Source organism: Gadus macrocephalus, chromosome 23 (assembly GCF_031168955.1).
Source record: "Gadus macrocephalus chromosome 23, ASM3116895v1".
Lineage (NCBI taxonomy): Eukaryota > Metazoa > Chordata > Actinopteri > Gadiformes > Gadidae > Gadus > Gadus macrocephalus.
In genome coordinates, this window is record NC_082404.1 from 8,885,388 (window position 1) to 8,907,850 (window position 22,463).

Below are 22,463 nucleotides of genomic sequence, written 5' to 3' on the forward strand. Positions count from 1 at the left end.
TAGTGATGTGATTGTGGTAATGTTATGGTGTTGAGGGGTAGTGATGTGATTGTGGTCATGTTATGGTGTTGAGGGGTAGTGATGTGATTGTGGTAATGTTATGGTGTTGAGGGGTAGTGATGTGATTGTGGTAATGTTATGGTGTTGAGGGGTAGTGATGTGATTGTGGTAATGTTATGGTGTTGAGGGGTAGTGATGTGATTGTGGTAATGGTAATGTTATGGTGTTGAGGGGTAGTGATGTGATTGTGGTACTGGTGAAGTTATGGTGTTGAGGGGTAGTGATGTGATTGTGGTAATGTTATGGTGTTGAGGGGTAGTGATGTGATTGTGGTACTGGTGAAGTTATGGTGTTGAGGGGTAGTGATGTGATTGTGGTAATGTTATGGTGTTGAGGGGTAGTGATGTGATGCAGATGTTGGCTCTGTTGATAGTCTGGTGGTGCAGATGACGGTGGTGATGCATACGTTGGTGGGGATTTATATTATGTGGGTGAAGATTTAGGGGGTGTTGGTGTTGATGGAGGTATGAGTGATACGATGGTGTTTTTGATAGAGTGGTGGGTGTGATTATGGTGTGATAATGGTGGTGTAAGGGTAATGTTGTGATGGTGTGTTGATGGTGGAGGTGGAGGTAGTAGTGTGGATGATGTGCGGGTCATGGTGTGATGGTGGATTGATGGTGTGAGTGTGGTGGTGTGGTGTTGATGGTGTAGTGATGGTGTGAGTGGGGTGTTGAGGGTGACGGTGCTACAGTGTGAACGTGGTGGTGGTGGGATGGTGTTTGGGGGTGGTGGTGTGATAATGTGATGGTGGTGATGTGATGGTGGTGATGTGATGTGATGGTGGTGGTGGTGATGGTGGTGATGTGATGGTGGTGATGTGATGGTGGTGATGTGATGGTGGTGATGTGATGGTGGTGGTGTGTTGGTGTTGGGTGGTGGTGTGATGGTGGTGGTTGTGGTGTGTTGGTGGTGGTGGTGGTGTGTTGGTGTTGGGTGGTGGTGTGTAGGTGGTGGTGTGGTGATATTGTGTTCTAGTGTGGTGGTGTGATGGTGGTGGTTGTGGTGTGAGGGTGTTGGGTGGTGGTGTGATGGTGGTGGTTGTGGTGGTGGTGTGTTGGTGTTGGGTGGTGGTGTGTAGGTGTTGGGTGGTGATATTGTGTTCTAGTGTGATGGTGGTGGTGGTTGTGGTGTGAGGGTGGTGGTGTGGTGATGATGGTGTTCTAGTGTGATGGTGGTGGTGGTGGTGGTGTGAGGGTGTTGGTGTGGTGATGATGGTGTTCTAGTGTGATGGTGGTGGTGGTGGTGGTGTGAGGGTGTTGGTGTGGTGATGATGGTGTTTTAGTGTGCTGGTGGTGGTGCTGGTGGTGGTGTGATGGTGTTTTGTGGTGGTTTGATGGTGGGTGGTGTTAGGTGTTTGTATGACAGTGTTGGGTTGGGTGAGGGTCTACTTGTGCTTCAGCTCTAACACCAGTTCTGTTCCTCTTGTTGCGGCGGGCGACCCAGGGTCCTATCCACGAGGTAACGAGACCCCGGGGTCTCCTCTCCTAGTTAGATGTTGTTGGTGCAGTCACTGCTTGTGTGGCACCGCATGCTCACGATCATCATCATCTTCATCATCATCATACCTTGAGTCTCTGTTACCGGTCTCTCCTCTACTAGAGTACTTTCTGATTCCTTCACTTCATGTCGTCTTCATTTTCATGTTTGGCTGTATGGGAGAAAGGATTTCTCCTGTTGGTGTTTGGGTGTGATGTGTGTGTCAGCTGTCCCTCTCCTACCCTCAGTGCAACACACATCTGTGTTGTTCTCGTTCACCACTTCCCTCCTTTGCCCATCTCTCAGTCTCTAGGGTCTGTCTCCGGCGATAATGGTTTTCATTAAAGAACTAATGAAAGTGAAAGTGTGATAATTGATTATTAGTTAGTGTGATAAATCACTAGAACTTACCCTGTTGTCCATTAAGCTAGACAGCCCGTTCACAAGCTAAAGACGCTAAAGCGTTTGCTGTTTAAAGGGGGACCATCACACGAGTACTGTTGTCTCTGCGGTCTGCCACATCAGCTCCCTTTCCGTGAAAACGGGAACGAGAAAAGGTCGACCACTGACGTCGACGGTCCAACATCTCTGTGATTTCTTTTCTCGCAAAAGCAGAGTTCATGTGGCAGTCTGCGTTTCACAACACGCGGATGAAGCAGTGTTCCAGAGTGTGACTCCTCCCCTTTAACGATCCAAAAGCATGCACGCGTGCCTCCACCTCCTCCCCATCCCTCCACTGATCCAAACATCTCCGTCCCCCCCAGTGGGCCTGGTGTCTGAGTACGGCATCACCTTCAAGACCCACATCGTGGACACGTTTGGCGTCTCCTTCGGCCGGGAGGGCGAGACCATGAGCCTGGGCTGCACGGTCATCATCCACCCCAACCTGGAGCGCTACCAGCCCGGCGTGGAGTGGTACCGCGACGGTGAGGAGGCTGCACGCCTTGCCCATGGGTGCTTAGGTTAGGAGCGTAACAAAGGGACCGGCTGTAGTCCGGACAAAGCACTCCCAATGTAAGAGCACCGTGACCTGCGGCCCTGCGGTCATTTGGCTTGGCCTCTTGTTCTTGGGGTTGCTGGTTCGAGGCCCGACTACGTCGCGGCGTGGGCGTCAGCAAACTGTCACATTAGATCAAACTAGTCAAACAATTTCCATAAACAAGTGATCATATTGATAGTCTCATTGCATTTGGCATCATTATACCGATCACATATTTATTGATTGAATTAGCTGACATCGTCACATTGATGACATCGTTATATTGACATTGAGTGTGTTTACGCCATCACGTTGTCATTGAGTCTGCTGACATCCCGTTGATCTCCGTCCCGACGGCCAGACGTGCTGCTGGCGCCCAGCAAGTGGCATCAGATGCACTGGAGCGGCGACCGCGCCACCCTGACCCTCACGCACCTCAACAAGGAGGACGAGGGCCTGTACACCCTCCGCGTCACCACCAAGTCCGGATACGAGACCTACTCTGCCTACGTTTTTGTCAGAGGTGAGCAGTCGCGGCCGCCTCCAAAAACGAATCCCCCGTCATGCCCTCCCCCACACGGAGTAGCAGACACTGGCGGGGAACAAGGCATTCAGTATTGATTTACGCTAAAGAGAAGCAACCATCTGTCGTCTCATGACCCATTTGGGATGATGGATTCCTCTCAGACCCGGTGTCACAAGATAAAGACAGGTTGAAAGATATGACCGTTCAGTAACTTGTTAATTACTCTCCAGTATCTGAAAAATGACTGAATGAATCGTACGAAGACACATTGTGCTGTATAATGTCAAATTTGACCCACTCTTACAGATATGTCTCAAACATCTTTATATATTGTTCTCCGGAATTGTCCATCGTTAAATATGTGTTAAATATGTGCATCGTTAAATATGTTTAGTGTTGGCCAAAGTTTTTCATTCCCTCGATAAATACTTGGTGACTTTGATCAAGCACCCAGTGTCAACCAAACACCTCCTGTGCCACCAGATAACTATAATAATAAATACGAACATGTTTGAATGGGCGAGGGCCTTAAAATGGATGCCAACAAAGTCTTTGGAAAGCCACACTCAGCTGCCACAGGTTGACATTAATATGGATGATGCAGCCGTCCCTCTGTCGCCTGTCTTCCGGCCTACTGCTGCTATTGTATGCTGATGACCTGATATGTTACTGCTTCGGACTAGGCACATGGACCATGTGTTGTGTGAATAGTATTGAAGGTTGGAGCGACACAAAGCCCCTGCCCCTGCTGCAGAGTTCAGGGTCAGCCAGTAGAAGTGGTTTAGAAAGAGATGGGGCTATTCCCAGAGGGCTCAGCCAGGGCCTTGCGGTAAACAAAGCAGGATTCCACTCGTATCTCTGATTAGAGTGGAGATACTGTAGCTCAATATAGTCTCCATCACCTATGGGCATAGTTTAGCCATGAAGCAGCTGGCCTTTTAAGCTAGACAATGTTTTAAAGTAGTTAGCAAATGTTGTAAAGTTGTCCTTTTTTAATTGGTTGACTAGTGTTTTAAAGTACTTAGTTGTTTAAATTAGCCAGCTATTGTTTTAAAATAGCCAGTGTTTTAACTACTTAGCTTCAAGTGTTTTAAAAAAGCAGTGCAGCAGTGTAATAATGCTGTCCTGTATTGAATATACAATACAAAACCATAATACGGTAGTTTAATTTAACCCTTATGCTGCCTGATAGATTGGGATGCTGAGGGGTGCTGCGTATTTTGCAGTATTGAAGTAATATTACATTTGGTTACACAGCCTTTTTTAAAACTCAATTCCGATGAGTCAATTAGGGCATTCCACGGTCTGTTATTTCTTCATAGCAGGGCGCTTCTATGAATAACTGACCGTTGCTATGGGGGCTATTTCCAACTGTATATTTTAGTAAGTAGCCATGTAATTACCGGGACTATGTACCTTCAGGGTATTTCAGGACCCCTCCGCTTCTTGTCAGGGTCCTGCTTCACCCTTTCAGGGTGTGTTTTTTAATAAAGGCCGGCTCGCTGTACATTATCCCGTACATTACTTAACAATACTTTGTATACGACCGGCCAGATGCGGATGCGGAGGTGGAAGGGGCCCCTGGGGCCCCCCTGGACGTGCGCTGTCTGGACGCCAACAAAGATTACGTCATCGTCTCCTGGAAGCAGCCGGCGGTGGACGGAGGGAACTCCATCCTGGGATACTTTGTGGACAGGTGAGTCGCTCATTAGCATACAGGGGAGTTGCTTGTAAGTGTACAAGTGAGTCGCTCGTTAGCGTACAAGTGAGTCGCTCGTTAGCGTGATACAGGTGAGTCGCTTGTTAGTGTATAAGTGAGTCGGTCGTTAGCCTGATACAGGTGAGTCGCTCGTTAGCGTACATGTGAGTCGCTCGTTAGCGTGATACAGGTGAGTCGCTTGTTAGCGTACAAGTGAGTCGCTCGTTAGCATGATACAGGTGAGTCGCTCGTTAGTGTACAAGTGAGCCGCTCATTTGCATGCAGATGGGTAAGTCATTATCTTGAGCTAGTATGTTAGAGTTAGTAATGTTTTATATATGAATGGACATTGCCTGCCCTCACAAGAACTGCCCAAATCAGGCAAAAAAAGTTATTTTAATCCCACCATCCTGGAACCCCGAGACATATCCTGTGTTTGTTTTAAGAAATTGTAACTTCGGGGAGGATTTACGGACTCAAAACAACAGCTGTGACCCCATGGCTACAGGTCATCACTCACTTACACCTACCATCTGGAATACACAAGACCTTTGTCTGGACAGTTCATCACTCACTGACACCTACCAACTGGAATCCATAAGACATTTGTCTGGAACAGTTTAGGCCCCAATGGCCACTGGAAGGCACTGAGGGGCCTCAGGGTACGAACAGACAAACTGAGAATTAGATTTCATAATATATACTATTTAACTGGCTAGTTTAATGCATACAACAAATTCAATACAATGGAGAGGTGAGACAGCCCTTTAGGATTCTACTTAACGTGTTACGGATGAAATCTATACCAACCTACAGAGCACGCCCTGCGGTCCTCGACTGTATTAGGAATCCAGGGTGTTCTATCACCATAGCAACGTGACTGTGGTCCGGCCGGGTCTGACCATGTACCTGTTGGTCGCTCTCCAGGTGTGAGGTTGGAACCAACCACTGGATCCAGTGCAACGACACCCCCGTCAAGTTCGCCCGCCTCCCCGTCACCGGGCTGGTGGAGGGGCGGTCCTACGCCTTCCGCGTGCGGGCCGTCAACAAGAGCGGCATGAGCCGCCCGTCACGCACCTCTGAACCCGTGGCCGCCGTGGACGCCGCCGACCGCGCCCGCGTGAGAGGTAGGAACACGTGATGAGGGGTCCGGATGATATGAAGATATCGATGCAGGGACATTTGGATACTGTAAATAAATGAATGTCAGTATTATAGCAGGTTTGCAAGCATCATTAGCTCTCGATCGTTTGAACAAGGGATGACATCCTGTGTTTGTGTTTATCGTAGGAACCTCGGCCCCCGTGACTGGTCAGATCATCGTGACGGAGGAGGAGCCAGCAGGTAGCCTAGCGTGCTGTTAGCATCACAGCGGAATCCAGCTGGTCTGGGATATGGGAAAAAATATTATCACGACAACCATTGGGGAGTTTACACAATATTGATAAATGTCCAGAGAGCTTTCCTTCTGACTCATGACTCATATTTTATTATTTTCAGGGCGCACACTGGGTATCACGATAAATCGATAACTTGATTGAGAGACGATACAACAATGTTCCTGAAATATTGCCCCGCCCTCACCTTACATTGCACTAGCATCATGCTAACATCATCCTCCTTGAGTTCAATGTTGGCCAATAATCCTCTGACCTATGACCCCCTATCAGAGGGCGTGGTTCCCGGGAAACCCCTTGAGCTGGAGGTGACCGAGGCGACCAAGAACTACGTGGTCCTGAGCTGGAAGCCCCCTGGAGAGAGAGGTCACGAGGGCATCATGTACTACGTGGAGAAGGTGAGCCACAACCTTCTTACTTACTTACCTGGTAACCCCTCTGGGTTCTGGTTTGCATGCCCTTCTAAAGCCTGTGTGTGTGTGTGTGTGTGTGTGTGTGTGTGTGTGTGTGTGTGTGTGTGTGTGTGTGTGTGTGTGTGTGTGTGTGTGTGTGTGTGTGTGTGTGTGTGTGTGTGTGTGTGTGTCTCTCAGTGTGTGTCCGGTACTGACAGCTGGCAGAGGGTGAACACAGAGATCCCGGTGAAGTCCCCCCGCTTCGCGCTGTTCGACCTGGCCGAGGGGAAGTCCTACAGCTTCAGGGTTCGCTGCTGCAACTCAGCCGGGGTGGGGGAGCCGTCCCCCCCCACCGAGGCCACCACCGTGGGAGACAAGCTGGGTGAGGATACTCACACACACACACACACACACACACACACACACACAGTCACATACACACATACATACATACATACATACATTGAATTAAGGAATGATCAGACTACGGTCATCTCTTAAAGTAAGATTACTGATTCGTGACTGATTAAGATCATTTAAGTCATGTAAGTGTACCTACCGTAGTTTGAAGGCTGTTTTTAGTCTAAAGTCAGCTGACCGTGTCCGTGGTGGTCTCCAGATGTCCCAGCAGCCCCAGAGCGTGTGGTGGCGACCAGGAACACAGACACATCGGTGGTGGTCTCCTGGGAGAAGTCCCGCCATGCCAAGGACCTGGTGGGCTACTACATAGAGACCAGCGTGGTGGGCAGCGACACCTGGGAACCCTGCAACAACAAGCCTGTACCAGGGTCCAGGTAAACTACATGTTTGCTATCTCTCCAGGTTCATCATCTTGTTTTCCTTGTGTCCTTCCACGGGTACCTCACTATGTTTTCCCTCTCTCTCCAAGATCCTCAACTTTGTTTTTCTCTCTCCAGGTTCCTGTTGGCTCGTCCCCTTGTTTTCCCTTTCTCTCTCTCCAGGTTCCTGTTGGCTCCTCCCCTTGTTTTGCCTCTCTCACCAGGTTCTTGTTGGCTCCTCCCCTTGTTTTCTCTCTTTCTCTCTAGGTTCCTTTTGGCTCCTCCCCTTGATATCCCTCTCTGTCTCCAGGTTCCTGCTGGCTCCTCCCCTTTTCCCCCTCTCCAGATTTCTGTTGGCTCCTCACCATGCTTTCATTTTTTCTCCAGGTTCGTGTGCCATGGCCTGGTGACCGGCGAGACCTACGTGTTCAAAGTGAGAGCGGTGAACGCTGCTGGTATTAGCGTGAGCTCTCAGGAGTCTGAGCCAGTCCTGGTCAAGGCCGCTATTGGTGGGTGGAAGAGATAAGGCCCTCCCTTCTTTCATTTGTTTTACTTCATAGACCAATCACTGTCCAGGATGTTTGAGGATTCATCTTGTTGTCACGCAGTGCATACATTATCAGTGAATACTAAGTAGATGAGGACTGCTAATTAGATGGATTTCATGTAGAGCTAAAAGAGAGGCTAGTATGTGTTCCTCTTCCCATCTGCGTCTACATCGCCTACTCTGTTTCCCATGATTCCACTGCGTCATCCAATCACACTGCGAGGCACGGTCACATGCTCCCTCCACCCTCCCACTCCACCCCCAACCCCACCGCTGCTCGAGTCTTGCACACGTCCTCTAAATTGGGTCATCGAGATCCAACTCAGCAGGTGTTGCAAACCAGGCCGTCTCTCGTTCCCATGGTTACAACCACCTCAATACCCAGCCCCTGCCACCCACCTTTGTATCCACCATCCACCTCCCTCTCCTCCACCCCACTTTCCTCCACCTCTCCTGGGCACGACATGTGTCGACCACCCCCTGACCTGGTGCTACAGGTACCCTCCACTCACCCTGCACACACACACTCCCATCACCCCCACCGCAACCAGCATCTGCATGGTGTCTCAAACCCTGTCTCCTCTTGCTGTAGCATTGTTTCTTGTTCCGCAACGGAACAAAACAAACAAAGATAAACACATATGAACACTTTTCCGCATCATTTATTTGATGCTACTTGATTCATTTCTAAATCCGACAAATTCATTGATTTATACGGAGAAGCGTATGACATTATTGAGGGAAAATGTATTGGCCTTTTCTCCCGTGATGACAAAATATGTATCTCCTAATTACGAGGCACACAAAGCCACACAAAGCCTGTGCACCTATTCCACATCCCTGCCATAGCTCACGTGCACGAGTATGTTACCTAACACGCTACCGTCCTCCTCCTCCTCCTAACTCACAGATGTCACCTGTCGGCCATCTTGTCTTCATTGACCAACTGTCAGTCAGATGAAGACAACAAATACTGTATCTAAACGTAAATGTTGTTAATATTGTTGTTCATGTTAATATAGAGACAAAGGTTTTGTAGCCAAGAGTATGTTCTGTCTGTTCTATCTGCCTGTTCTGTTTCTGTCAATATCTTCCTGTCTGTTCTGTTTCCGTGTCTGTTCAAATGTGTGGGGTCAGAACGGACCCTGTGCTCAACTAAAATCGGCTCTTCTGCTCTTCTCCGCTAACTCCTGTAGGGGGCGGCATTCCTCACGGTGTGTTGCCGGAAATGGGGCCGGGAGGGAACAGGGGCGGACTAACCCAGCACGGGCCACGCTGGACGGACACGCATGACACTGTCCAGCCCCCCGCTGACACTACCATGCTAAGGGGCAACGCTCTGACTGACACGCCCACGGCTAAAGCCGAGGCGAGCGTCGCGGCTAATGCTAAGGCTAATGCTAACTCAGTTGAGTCCCAATATCCCGCCACTAAGAGTCCAAACAAAGGCGCAAAGCGAGGCAGCGTCTCTTGGGCCCCCGAACTGGAGTCGGGATCAGGTTCAGTATCAGACGTGGTCTCAAACACGCCCCTAGCGGCGCCCATAACGGCGCCCATAACGGCTCCAATAACGGCGGCCATAACGCCGCCAATAACGGCGCTCATAACCCCGCCCCTAGCCCCAGCCTGCAATGGCGAGGAAGAGGCCATAGGGGGCAGCAGAGAGCCGTTAGAAAAGCGTAAGTTCTCTGTAGACGCCACGGCACAAAGACCCAGGAGAGACTCGACAGGTGAGGACTGGTCAGAGATGGAGAGACATCCCACACAGCACACACACAAAAAACGTTTCTTCTTTTATCCCCCCCCCCCCCCCCCCCCCGAACCAAGGTGTTTTTAGTAAAATTTTCTGTCATTTCTTTAGACAATTGCAGAAAAGGTTGCTTCTCATTGAACCATTTTAAGAAAGAATTCTCAATCACAAAATGCTGAATAATAATATGTCTAATAGTATCTTCAGGTGAGAAGGTTCTCCCAAAGGTAAGTCACTGTGAAGCTAACTGAGGTTAAACACCACCGCATAGTAGATAGTCCTCTGTCACAGCAAATTAAACCTTTAGTCACTTTCCCACTAAGGGCTGGTTCCTGTGTAGAACATCGCCCCCTATGGGTGGTCACACAATAACATAGTGGTGATGCCATAGCAAGTAGGTCTATGTCATTACAGGAACTAGCCAATCACTCTCTTTCCCTGGAAGAATGGCTCAACCAATCACAACTAGAACTGGACACTAGTGATAAATCATTCATATAAAAAAGATATAGCTAACCAATGCATACACTATATACAATATATTCATCTACTAAAATAACACTTTTAATATATATATATATGTAGCAATGTACTTTTTTGTTGGACATATAAAATAGATTTAAATTACTCAAATGATTGAATATGTAATATATTCTGTACCATTAATGTTATTGTAGAACCCAGTTATTAAAAACATTGTATACTTATGCTAAAATACTGTGACATAAAACACTACATCATTAGCTGTATGATTATCACTAGCTAATAAGCAGTGGCGGGAACTTGTTCAAGTTAAATCTGCAGTTGTGCTGTGGTTTGATGCTTTTCCTTCTGTGATATCACATTTAATGACTATAAATTAAAGAGTAATTTGATTGCCTTTAATGAGGTATTATGCCATTATTCTGCATTAATATATGTGGTATGATTTTGGCTGTGCTTTGAAATTGGAGCTTGAAACTGAAGCTTAAAAACGCTACCATATAAGAACAGACCAACCGGACTGATCTGGAATGATCTGGTTGGTCAGAATAGAGTGCAAGTCCTATCTAATCATGCATCTCATCATCATCCATATGTGTAAATATGTGTAATGTTTGATGTGCTGTTAGTGTCTGGGAGGTCTTGCTCGTCCATCATTAGTTCCCTCAATGTCACCAAGGTTATCCAAGGTGTCTTACAGTGATATCTTAAAAGAGCATCTCAAAGATACAGATAAACTATGGACATTGGGGTTCAAACCCAGAATCCTTCAGCTGGAAGCCAGACACCCAGACCACTAAGGGACCCTGCCCCCAAACTAGAAACAACATGGGGACGACAGTTCAATTCCAGAGCTTCAGTTTCTACTGATCGGCCACACCCGTAGCACTCGGGTTTGACATGCTGTCATGTGATGTCCCCCCCCCCCCTCAGCCTCCCCTGCGCCCCCGTTCGGCATCAGCGTCCTGGAGTGTGTCCGGGACTCCATGGTGCTGGGGTGGAAGCAGCCCGCCTTTGTGGGCGGTTCAGATATCACCGGCTACTTTGTGGACTATCGCGAGGTCATTGACGGCATGGAGGGCCAGTGGCACGAGGCCAACATTCAGTCGGTCAGCGACAGAGCCTACAGGGTGAGTCCCGGTCTCAACCAATCATCCGCTCAGAAAACACCCCACTTCAAAGTAGTTTAGAAGGTCGAGAAATTGAGAAATTAGAACTTGTCGATCCTTTCTCAAGCAATAGGATTGTTTAACATTTAGTCATTTAGCTGAGGCTTTTACCCAAAGCAAGTTATAGTGCAGAGCAACCTAGTTGCTGAAAGACATCTGGACTGAGTGCAGAGTAGGTATAGGAACCAGCATACCAGACATACCAGCCCATGTTTATCTATATATGGAGTTTGGGAAGAACCTTTATTGTGAAGGGTCTGCTGTCTTTCCTCTACAGGTGTGCGACCTGAAGGAAAACAAGAAGTACCAGTTCCAGGTGCGTGCGGCCAACATGGCGGGGGTCGGCATCCCCTCGTTGCCTAGCAACACCTTCCTATGTGAGGAGTGGACCATTGCTGTGCCAGGTGAGGAGTTCTATGCTACCCAAACGTTCTCCCATCTCAGTAGATGAGGAATGGTTTTCATCAAGAAAAAAACAGCTGGCCATTTTTTTCGGGTAATTCAGTGTAGGGTCTGACCTTGAGCTTCCTCCTGACTGGTTCCCAGGACCCCCTCACGATCTCCAGGTGACCGAGGTACGCAGCAGCTCGTTGGTGTTGCTATGGAAGCCGCCGGTTTACCAGGGTCGCGACGCGGTCAACGGCTTCTACGTGGACATCAAGGAGGCGGGGGCGTCTGAGGAGGCGTGGCGAGGCATCAACAAGAAGGCAACCGACGGCAAGTTCATCAAGGTGAGTCGACATCCTCGAGCAAATACCCATCAGCCACCGGGGCCTCGGAATGGAGCCTATAACATGATGCGTGTTCTGATGTGCAGATCGAGAACCTGCAGGAAGGGGAGAAATACGTGTTCCGTGTGCGAGCTCAGAACAACGCTGGTGTAGGAAACGCTTCTGAGGTTACAGAGCCCACCCTGGCCGAGACCAAAGCAGGTAGGTAGTAACCCTGGTACCAGACCAGGTGGTCACTAACCCTTGTACCCAACCAGGTAGATACTAACCCTGATACCACTCAAGGTAGGAACTTAACCTGGTATCACACCAGGTAGGAACTAACCCTGGTACCAAACCAGGTAGGAACTTTACCTGGTACCAAACCAGGTGGGAACTTAACCTGGTACCAAACCAGGTGGGAACTTAACCTGGTATCACACAAGGTAGGAACTTAACCTGGTATCCCACCAGGTAGGAACTAACCCTGGTACCAAAACAGATAGGAACTTAACCCTGGTACTAAACCAGGTAAGAATTAACCCTGGTACAAGACCAGGTAGGTACTAACCCTGGTACCAAACCAGGTAGATACTAAGCCTGGTACCACACCAGGGAGGAACTAACCCTGTCCCAGACTTACCAGATAGAAACCAGTCTTACCCAAGTATCAGTAGTATTAGCAGTACTACTTATAGTAGCAGTATAGCAGTAGAAGTACGATACTCTTATTTTAATAGTGGTAACATCTGTTGTAATAGAGGTAGTGGGAGCAGTTATAGTAATATGTACTATTTGTAATATGGATTGTATTCACACTCGTCATGACAATAGGTAGAGCAGTCCTGAGCAGAAGGTGTAAAACATGAACTAAGGAGTTCTGAATGTTTGAGGTTACGTGTCTGTGCTTCAGGTACCAAGGAGATCATGGTGGATGTTGACGACGATGGCGTCATCTCCCTGAACTTCGAGTGCTCTGCGATGAGCGCCGAATCTAAATTCGTCTGGTCCAAGAACTACGAGGAGATCTCAGACACCGAACGCATCGCCGTAGAAACCAAGGGAAGCAAGTGAGGCTGTTTCTGAACTTCCGGTTCCGTGATGTGTGGTACTATAACATCTCAATACGTGCACGTTCTCCGCGATCCTGAGCCTGTTCCTCCTTTCTCCCTACTCCCTCCTTACCTGCAGGGCCAAAGCCTCTTTCCTCGCCCCTGGAGAGGAAGACATTGGTATATACTCCTGTTCTGTCACGCACACCGACGGAGCCTCTGCCAGCTACGACCTAACAGCAGAAGGTGAGCACAGAGGACTACAGTCAATTAACAAATTATCCAATCAATTAACAAATCAAATCAACTGACCTGATATTTTAATCAACTAATGTCCCAATCAATTATTTAACATACCTCAATAGAGCTCAATCAATTGATTGAGGAAATTGGCAGCAGTTTAAACCTGAAACAACAATTGTAGTGCATGTTCGATTTTTTTCCTGAGCTTTTACTTTGACACATCATTAATTATGTTCTTCTTCCTGCCCTACAGAGCTCAAGAAGCTTCTGGAGACCAGCCACGACCACAAGTTCCCCAGTGAGTGTCCATTGCATGGCCCCTGTCTTCAAAGATACTTCATTGGATGTTTCACAATACTATATTATTGTTTAGTCATTGATAAGATGCTTTAACACAAAGTGACCTAAGTTACAGTGAGTTCAGATAAAGGTCTTTGGGTAGCAGGTATGGGTGAGGAGGCATCATGCTCTAGGATGCCTACAGGTTATCTGCAGACATGGGAGCTAAGACTTATTGGAACTGTGTCGAAACACACTTGATTATTCTGCTTCCTTTAGTCCTTGAGTTCGTCCGACCTGTCCTCAGGTATTGTTTTCTGTTTTTTTCGTTCAGTTATTCCCCTGAAGTCAGAGTTGGCGGTGGAGCTACAGGAGAAGGGACGTGTCCGTTTCTGGCTGCAGGCAGAGAAGATATCCGCCAATGGAAAAGTGGATTATGTGTTCAATGACAACAGTCTGTCTGCAGGAGAGGTCAGTGTACAACGCAGACAGTCAACAGTACTACCACCATTTGTATTCATAGTAACAGGTTTGTTCTTCGTGGCAACTTGAGTTCATTGCAACCCCATGATATTTGCCTAATTAAGTGTACATCATTGAGTGTGCATCATTGAGTATGTATCATTGGCTATGTATTGTCTATGCTTCCCCATCTTGCAGAAGTACAAGATGAACTTTGACAAGAACACGGGCGTGATCGAGATGATCATGGAGTCCCTGACGCCGAAGGATGAGGGGACCTTCACCTTCCAGCTGCAGGACGGCAAGGCCACCAACCAGTCCAGTCTGGTGCTGATAGGAGATGGTATGTCTGCCCCCTGCTGGGGGGAGGACCTGAGAGTTACCTGGAAGTGTTCCTCACTATGAGACAGTATGTTGAGATTGTCCTCTCTTCTGGGCTGGAATCTGTTGAAGAACACTGCCATGGTCGCCATGGGAACTTGGCATGTTAGAAGATTAAAATAAGATAGTACTTTATTTAACCCTGATGGGAAATTTGGGTGTCAAAGTACAGCACATTATTAAAAGGGCCGGACGTGCTCGCAATTTGGTAATTTAAGAGAGTTCTGCTTCATAGGTGCAGTCTGCAACATAAACAATGCTTCTGGGTAACATTCCCAAGTTTGACAATTTACGTTATTTTTCCATATCCGACCAGCCAACGAACGGGATACTCGGAAGGCAAATCCGAGACCAATTAAAGCAATGGTCAGACTTTTCCGCAACAAGTAATTAAAATAAAACAAACTTGGTGCCTCACTAGGTGGATAAACTACAACACTAGATAAGGAAGAGAGCTAGATCTGTTGTGTAAACATCTCATCCTGCACTAAATGCTAAAGTTGTTTTTGACTACTTGTTTAGTGTTCAAGGCTCTCCAGAAGGAGTCTGAGTTCCAGATGAAGGAGTGGGTCAGAAAACAAGGTAAATATTACTTTATTACATGTGTACACTACCGATGTTAATATATCAGTTTATTACATCTGGTAGAGTGATGTTTTAAAGTTTCTCTGGCGTTCTCACAGGTCCTCACTTTGTGGAGTACCTTGGATTCGAGGTGACTCCAGAATGCTGTGTGATCCTCAAGTGTAAGGTAAGGAGGAGGCTCAAATGGCGTAGGGTTGAAGGTCCACTATTTTACCATCAGGGCTGCTTTCCAAAACCTTTTCCTTGACCTCAAGCTTTGGGCACCAGCCGTTCAATGATAAAGGAGCAATGTTGAATCAGGACCGATTGGGAGAGCTTAGCTGGTTTTGTGTCATTAAAGGCAATTTCGACTGTTGATGGTCTGACCAATTACAACCTTCAGACAATCGCAGTTGAATGTCTGATGACTTTGTTGAAGTATCGTTAAAACACTTCAATACAATCGCTGAAAAGACGATTCGGTTGTTAATTCAGCTTGCAGAAGCATACGACAATTGGAACATCAGGGACATTGAAGATATTAATATTATTCATCTAGCGGGTGTGTGTAGTTGGGTGGGTAAACCTTCTAAAAACAAAATAAACTTTGTTATTTATCCATATTTTTTCCTCACCTAGGTAGCATGGAGAGGGCATTTCCATGACACATTCATGGTTTCCCCACAAAGCACACTAACAAATTTGGCCGATAGGTGAATAAGGTCTAAACAACATCACACCTGGTGATAAAATATGGGCCCTTTAAAAGGTTTAAGTTGGTAGTGATTGATCCACCTAGGTCTGTGTTCATATCATAAACGATTCCCTGCTGTGTGCTTTTGAAGGTGGGGAACATCAAGAAGGACACCGTGGCGTTGTGGCAGAAGGACGGCCAAGATATCAAGTCTGACCAGCAGCTCAGCTTCACAGAGGGAGTGCTGAAGCTGGAGATCGCTCAGGTAAGGAAACCAGGGGACACCAGCTACCAGGCAGCCCTGATATCCATGGGAGGAACCGTACAAAGATACCGTAGGTAGATATCTTTGTCTACCTACGGTAGACGGAAGACACTTATATATTTACCTATGCATAAACCCTAACCCTTGTGATAGAGATATGTTTAAAACATGTTCAGATCAGTTTGTTAAAAAGTACAAAATATGCAAAGGTCACAGGTCAGCATATTTGATACAGTACTATGCTACTGTTCTGACCTCGTTTCTATCCTTCTAAGACTGCTCTACTAAGGTACTCATTATAAAGGTATTTGTTTTTAATTTGGTGTCAATCACTGTCTTTATCTTCATCCCGTTGTTTCGGTATGTGTCTACATGGCCATTGTGTTGTTCTATGTAGTCTCGATATACATTCACACTCTTGTATCTCGTTCAACAAGGCCCGGTAAGATAAGATGTGCTTATAAGGGAATGCCTCCTTAGCCCTCGAAGACTCCCGTGGTAAACATGGCATTGAGTGTCCTGCTAGCTATCTGATGAGAGGGCGTCAGGCTAATGCTACTAGCGATAGCATATATAAACCTCTGACCTGTGTGCTGTTTCAGCGCGGCGCCCGTGCAGTCGCTGGTACAGCGGACACAGTCGACACAGTCGACGACGTTACCTGGAGACAACTTAAAGTTGGCATTGGTTTTGTGTTCATCTGTTCATCCACCAGTTCATCTGTCTGTTTGTTCTGTTTGTTCTGTTTGTTGGCTTTTTTGCACCCGCGTCCTTTATCTGAGTCCTGCAGCATCCACAGCAGGAAGGGACAAGCCCGGCTTTCCTGTAAACTGGTCCTGTGTATTAGGCCTGAATTTCACGTCCTTGTGAGGAGCTCATGTTGTCACCTCTTCCACCAGATCTCCAAGAAGGACGCCGGTGTGTACAACATCGTTCTTAAGGACGACAGAGGGAAGGACACGTCTACGTTGAATCTGACGGATCAAGGTATATACACCTCTGCAATAAAGAATAACACCAGAGCACTTTTGTGAGTTTGACGCCATCAATAGGTCTAAATCTGGGTCATAATTATTTTAGAAAATGTTATTCATTTGTATAATGCATTACATTTAAACTGTCTCTTTTACAGGTTTCAGGGATATGATGAATGAAGTGTTCAGTGTAATTGGTAAGAACCATTTTTTGCCATAAAATTGTGTGTCCCTTTAGTTTTCTCGTATTAACTCACCTGTTGGCTGTGTTTTTCCAGCTAACTCCTCCACTGCCCTGAAGATCACGAGCACAGACGAGGGAATCCGCCTCTACACCTTCGTCAGCTATTACAACGACCTGCTCCAAGTCACATGGCACTACAAGTGAGTCATTTAAGCCATTTGGTGTATCCATGTAGCTCCAAAGCTTCTTCCAATACCAACCGTTTCGCTGGGAGCCGTCGAACACCCTAACCCCTAGACACCTATCAGTATGGAGTTCAGACGGAAAGTTCTATCAGGAATAACAGCTCGACCAGGAATAAGGCTGACCCCACACACACACACACACACACACACACACACACACACACACACACACACACACACACACACACACACACACACACACACACACACACCGAGAAGTTCTGCTATAACATAGTAGGAACGCTGGTCCGAGGTTATTCCTGGTTAAATCACGACTCCACTCCTCCTCTGTGTGTCCTCTGACAGAGACTCAGCCATCTCCTTCTCGGACCGCATTAAGAGCGGAGTGGTGGGCGAGCAGCTATGGCTGCAGATCAAGGAGCCCACGGAGAAGGACACGGGGAAGTACGCTATCGAGTTCAACGACGGCAAGGGAGGCCTGCGCCGCACCGTGGAGCTGTCCGGACAAGGTCAGCTGCCCCCAGACCCGCTTGAGGCTGTGCTGGTTCTAGAGTCTGGGCTGGTTCTAGAGTCTGGGCTGGTTCTAGAGTCTGGGCTGGTTCTAGAGTCTGGGCTGGTTCTAGAGTCTGGGCTGGTTCTAGAGTCTGGGCTGGTTCTAGAGTCTGGGCTTGTACTTTACGGTTATAAGCGAGTTATAAGCGATAGATATTTAATGAAACATTTCAAAATAATTTTAAACGGTTTAAATGGTTGGGCAGTATTAATTTAGAAATGTTGGGGAAGCCAAGATTGTTCACACCAAAAAATTGGTTCATGGGACAAAATAACTCTCCAGGCATCTTGAATACTGGTCCCCGAATCTGGACTGGATCCCAGCGACCGCTTGCTCACATATTCCCTGTTTTGTCTTCCAGCGTTCGACGATGCCGTCGCAGAATTCAAGAGACTGAAGTGAGTGACTCTGTTGTTTGATTTGATCGTAACGATGATGTAATTTGTTTAGCATTCAGCAGGACATTAACTATGGCATGAAGTCATTTTGTCATCTAATCATTTCTTCCACCTTTTTTTCTCCTCAGGGCTGCTGCTATCGCTGAAAGAAGTAAGTCTGTTCATCAATCCTTTCATATTCAACCTGACCCGAACTGTCCTATAGTTCTGTGGATATTGGTGCTCATTTTCTTTCCCATGTAAACACAGTAAACATGTGTTCCTAGTAAAAATGTGTCCCTAGTGAATATGTGTTCCTAGTGGAGTTGTGTTCCTCGTGGGTGTGTGTTCCTAGTTCCTATGTGTTTCTTCCAGACAGGGCCCGGGTGAAAGGAGGTCTGCCTGATGTGGTCACCATCCAGGAGGGGAAGGTAGGTCACCAAGACAGGCCTGCTTCATCCCATAACTCTAACACACACTGACCAGTCAAATCATCACAACAGACAGGCACGCTTCATCAAGTAACTCTAACACACACTGACCAGTCAAATCATGACAACAGACAGGCACGCTTCATCACGTAACTAACACAGGCTGACCAATTAAATCATGACAACAGACAGGCGCCTAATCCAACCTCAGTTGATTAATTTCGACTCTTAAATCACGCTACTGCATATTAAATGACTCAACTCAAATATTTTCTAAAACTTCTCGATTCTAAAATTACTTTATGAACTCTGTGAATCTCAATGCAAATCTTCTCTATTCTATAACTATTCTGTGAACTCTACGCAGATATTTATTAAACTCTTCTGTAAACCTACTCTGTTCTAAACTTCACCGCTTCCTCCGAAACCCATCTCCTCTGCACTATCCGACCACTGTGTGTTATCTCAGTAGGTATATTTTCTTCCTCAATCCTCCTACCCTCTCTCTCTCTCTCAGGATCTGAACCTGACCTGCAACATCTCCGGTGACCCCGTGCCCGAGGTGACCTGGCTGAAGAACGAACGGGAGATTGTGTCCGACGACCACTTACTCCTCAAGTTTGAGTCAGGGAAGTTCGCCAGCTTCATCATCACAAAGGTGAACTCGGCTGACTCGGGCAAGTACAGCATCCTGGTGAAGAACAAGTTCGGGACGGAGAGCGGGGAATTCACCGTAAGTGTCTTCAATCACCCGGAGGAGCTGGGCGGCAAGAAGTAGACGTCTGAAGGGAATCTGTATAGAAGATAGCGAGAAACAGACGAGAAAGAAACAGGGAAACTAGGCTGTTGAGGATGCGTTATGCAGATTCTGGGGTTAGATAACAGAGGCTCGCTATCTTTGTGTTGATACACGATCCGGAAATCTCATTTGGTGCAAGATTAGTCTTATACCAGTTAGTTTGATTCATATCTTACAGAATAAGAAAGCATGCCAAAGATATATAATAACAGTTGTAGTTTTTATTTGTGTGACCTTTGGATGGTGAATGTATTTGTTTGAATTTGCTGCAGTGAAGGAAGCATAACTAATTATCCAGAGGAAGAACAAGGTTGTTATTATTACTAGAAAATGCTGAGGCAGAGAAGAGAGAGGAAGCAGAATTATAACCCGACGGTGGACTGGGTGTTAGTTTTGAAGTTTCTACTTCCTGTTTGTACATGTTTGTTTCCTCTCTTCGTCTCATCATCTTCCCTGTCATTTAGCCTTTGTGAATATGTCCCCTCCCCCTTTCCTTTACATTATTTATGAAAGTTGAATCTTTAAAGTACGGTTCAAATATGACATCATTGTGACATCAACGGCACGCTCAATAACTCTCTTCACTGTCCACATGATCCCGTTGTTAAGTGGTTTTTCGTCGTTTTGTCAAACATCCAATGTACCCAACTCACATCACTGTGACCGCACTGTTGTGATTTCGTATCACTTCCTGTGTTCCCCTGTTCTCCACCTAATAAAAGAGCATGTTTCTGCACCTCCTCCTCCTCTCTCGTCTCACTGTGTTTGGATCCCTCATTACTCCTCCGCTCTCCCTATACACTTCCCCATCTCCTCCCTTAGTCCTCCTCCCCTCCTAGTCTTGTCATGGAGTTTACAACTCCTCCTCTCTGTTGCTAAGTCTTCCTTCTTCACTCCACCACCAGCTCCACCTCCTCCGTCTCCTATTCTCTCACTATTATCGTCATCCTTCACTTTGTCACAGCCTGTACAGTTCAAACCTCCTTCTCCTCTGAAGAGTTTTGACCTGCTCCTCATTACTCCAGTGTATTCTTCCTCCTCAGAGTCTATAGAGTTTACCCCTCCTCCTGCTCCTTCTTATACCCATTCCATAGTGTTTAGGGTTTAGACCTGCTACTCCTCATAACTCCACTGTTTTCTTTCTCCTACTCCTAGTCTCTGTAGAGTTTACACATCCCACTCCTCACATCTCCATACTGTATTCTTCCTCCTCCGACTCCTAATGTCTGTATAGTCTACATCTCCCAATCCTCCTATCTCCATACTGCATTCTTCCTCCACCAACTCCTAGTCTCTCCGTATAGCTTACACCTCCTCCACCTCTTATAGTTAGAACTGCTCCTCCACTCCTCATATCTCCATACTGTAACCAGAGTTTCTTTACTGACAAGAACATTGGTTCATCATTGATGTTGCCTTCCCCCAGTGGGCCACCAGTCGGTAAGTCCATAGCTCCTCTATAGAGAGGATACGACCTGGCCGACCCGGGGACCTCGGGCTTCAGAACCAGCCCTTGTCTTTGACTTGAAGAACCCCTTCTCCTCAGCTGCAAGTGACGCAGGGGCCCGTAGACCTGGGCGTGACCTCCTACCTGACCGACCAGGACGGGAACGTGATGGTGGGCCCAAACACGACGCCGCCAAAGAAAAGGACGCCCGCTACGGCGCGAACCAAGCAGAAGCCAAGCGGTGAGGTCATAGGTCAGAGGTCAGGCTAGGGCAGAACATCAGGAGGCTCATGAGAAGGAAATGGACACCGCGGAAAATACCCTGCTCGCTATTAATAATGAATAGAGGAATTAGTAAAGAGATATGTGGAAACACTTTAGAGATACAGAACTTCAATCTAAAAGCCACTTAAATCTGTGGGGCATTAACTGTTGTTTCTATTCATATCCATTACCGGCGCTCACCGTAGACTCTCCAGTACCAAAGACCCCTCCGCCCGGAAAACAAGTCGACGGCAGAGAGAATGTGGAGCAGGTAAAGGAGACGGGGAAAACGGTGACGGAGGAGGACCCCGCTGAAACACCGCCCGCTCCGACCGCAACCGGGACCACGCCGGAGACACCCCAACACCCAGAGCTCTGCGATGTGGCTGCCTCGCCCTCCGGGTCACCCGAGGAAGCCACGGCACAGTGACACGGTGTTGCCTAACGTCGCGGAGGGACTGAAACCACACAGTTGGCAGCGCTCACACATGTCTTCAGTTTCCGTGGCTCAATCGTCTTTATTGTCCCTGAACAGGGATGCTTTTCATGCAATATATCTTCGGTTGAAAATGTGTATACACAGTTGGAACTGGTTCAGGTATAACATGAAGGCTGGATAGTTTGTAATGATAAATGGTTACATCTAGGATCAGGGGTTGTTATGGTTATGTGTGCTGTTGGAAATGGTCATGTTGAAGGGTTGGGATGGTAAGATGGAGGGTTAGGTATATTGCTAGATATCAGGGTAGAGATGGTTATGTTTCATTAGGTCAGAGAGGTTTGTTTAAAGGGTTGTGGTTAAGGTCAGGCTGTGTGGGCTACCAGGTGTGTCTGTTTCATCTCTCCACTAATGCTGTTACTAATTAAAACCAGTATTATATCATAAGGCTTGAAGTGAGCGTGTGGATGTAACATTACGTATTATTGTATTATTACATCAGTGGGATCCCTGGACACTCGTTCACATTAACACTGTTTAAATATTATCGAATGCTCAAACATCTGCCCTAATGCAACGCATGCATCACCTCATGTCAACTATGTTAGCTTTCAGGTATCACGTATCATCAAGCCATAATGTAACTTGTGTTTTCAAATCGGCCTGCTGGTGTGTTTGTATGGGTGTGGTTGCCTCGATGCCTGTTTAATAGTTTGAGTTGCTTCAATAAAGAGGGTGTAACGGCGTTCTTCTAGACAGTGATCTACGTCAGGACGTGACAGGGCCACACTGAGTGTTGATTGGGACAAGGTGGGCCTGGAGACACATGTTTCCGGTGACTTAACAAACTGGAAATAGTTGCTGTGAAGTAGGGCAGAA

The 22,463-nt window shown here is 47.1% G+C and overlaps 1 protein-coding gene across 11 annotated transcripts in view; it reads left to right on the forward strand.

The window, feature by feature from the left end:
* myom1b (myomesin 1b) overlaps positions 1 to 22,329 on the forward strand; it is a 30,462-nt gene extending 8,133 nt beyond the window's left edge. For 4 of the 11 annotated variants that reach the window (XM_060045604.1, XM_060045613.1, XM_060045614.1 and 1 more), the window contains 34 exons: positions 1,507 to 1,521; positions 2,304 to 2,465; positions 2,880 to 3,041; positions 4,599 to 4,740; positions 5,671 to 5,870; positions 6,034 to 6,087; positions 6,414 to 6,538; positions 6,731 to 6,914; positions 7,152 to 7,326; positions 7,699 to 7,820; positions 9,055 to 9,072; positions 11,025 to 11,221; positions 11,538 to 11,664; positions 11,807 to 11,991; positions 12,078 to 12,192; positions 12,884 to 13,040; positions 13,162 to 13,268; positions 13,519 to 13,563; positions 13,879 to 14,015; positions 14,205 to 14,349; positions 14,910 to 14,969; positions 15,071 to 15,138; positions 15,797 to 15,910; positions 16,513 to 16,587; positions 16,810 to 16,897; positions 17,043 to 17,081; positions 17,163 to 17,268; positions 17,620 to 17,783; positions 18,189 to 18,225; positions 18,354 to 18,376; positions 18,580 to 18,635; positions 19,153 to 19,368; positions 20,981 to 21,122; positions 21,352 to 22,329. In XM_060045604.1, the coding sequence (XP_059901587.1) occupies positions 1,507 to 1,521; positions 2,304 to 2,465; positions 2,880 to 3,041; positions 4,599 to 4,740; positions 5,671 to 5,870; positions 6,034 to 6,087; positions 6,414 to 6,538; positions 6,731 to 6,914; positions 7,152 to 7,326; positions 7,699 to 7,820; positions 9,055 to 9,072; positions 11,025 to 11,221; positions 11,538 to 11,664; positions 11,807 to 11,991; positions 12,078 to 12,192; positions 12,884 to 13,040; positions 13,162 to 13,268; positions 13,519 to 13,563; positions 13,879 to 14,015; positions 14,205 to 14,349; positions 14,910 to 14,969; positions 15,071 to 15,138; positions 15,797 to 15,910; positions 16,513 to 16,587; positions 16,810 to 16,897; positions 17,043 to 17,081; positions 17,163 to 17,268; positions 17,620 to 17,783; positions 18,189 to 18,225; positions 18,354 to 18,376; positions 18,580 to 18,635; positions 19,153 to 19,368; positions 20,981 to 21,122; positions 21,352 to 21,575 (3,986 nt within the window). In that variant the 3' untranslated portion in view covers positions 21,576 to 22,329. Of the gene's footprint in view, positions 1 to 1,506; positions 1,522 to 2,303; positions 2,466 to 2,879; positions 3,042 to 4,598; positions 4,741 to 5,670; positions 5,871 to 6,033; positions 6,088 to 6,413; positions 6,539 to 6,730; positions 6,915 to 7,151; positions 7,327 to 7,698; positions 7,821 to 9,054; positions 9,073 to 11,024; positions 11,222 to 11,537; positions 11,665 to 11,806; positions 11,992 to 12,077; positions 12,193 to 12,883; positions 13,041 to 13,161; positions 13,269 to 13,518; positions 13,564 to 13,878; positions 14,016 to 14,204; positions 14,350 to 14,909; positions 14,970 to 15,070; positions 15,139 to 15,796; positions 15,911 to 16,512; positions 16,588 to 16,809; positions 16,898 to 17,042; positions 17,082 to 17,162; positions 17,269 to 17,619; positions 17,784 to 18,188; positions 18,226 to 18,353; positions 18,377 to 18,579; positions 18,636 to 19,152; positions 20,178 to 20,980; positions 21,123 to 21,351 lie in introns of those variants that run through there. The other 7 variants (XM_060045609.1, XM_060045607.1, XM_060045606.1 and 4 more) reach the window with 7 other exon arrangements.
* Positions 22,330 to 22,463: the final 134 nt, after the last annotated feature.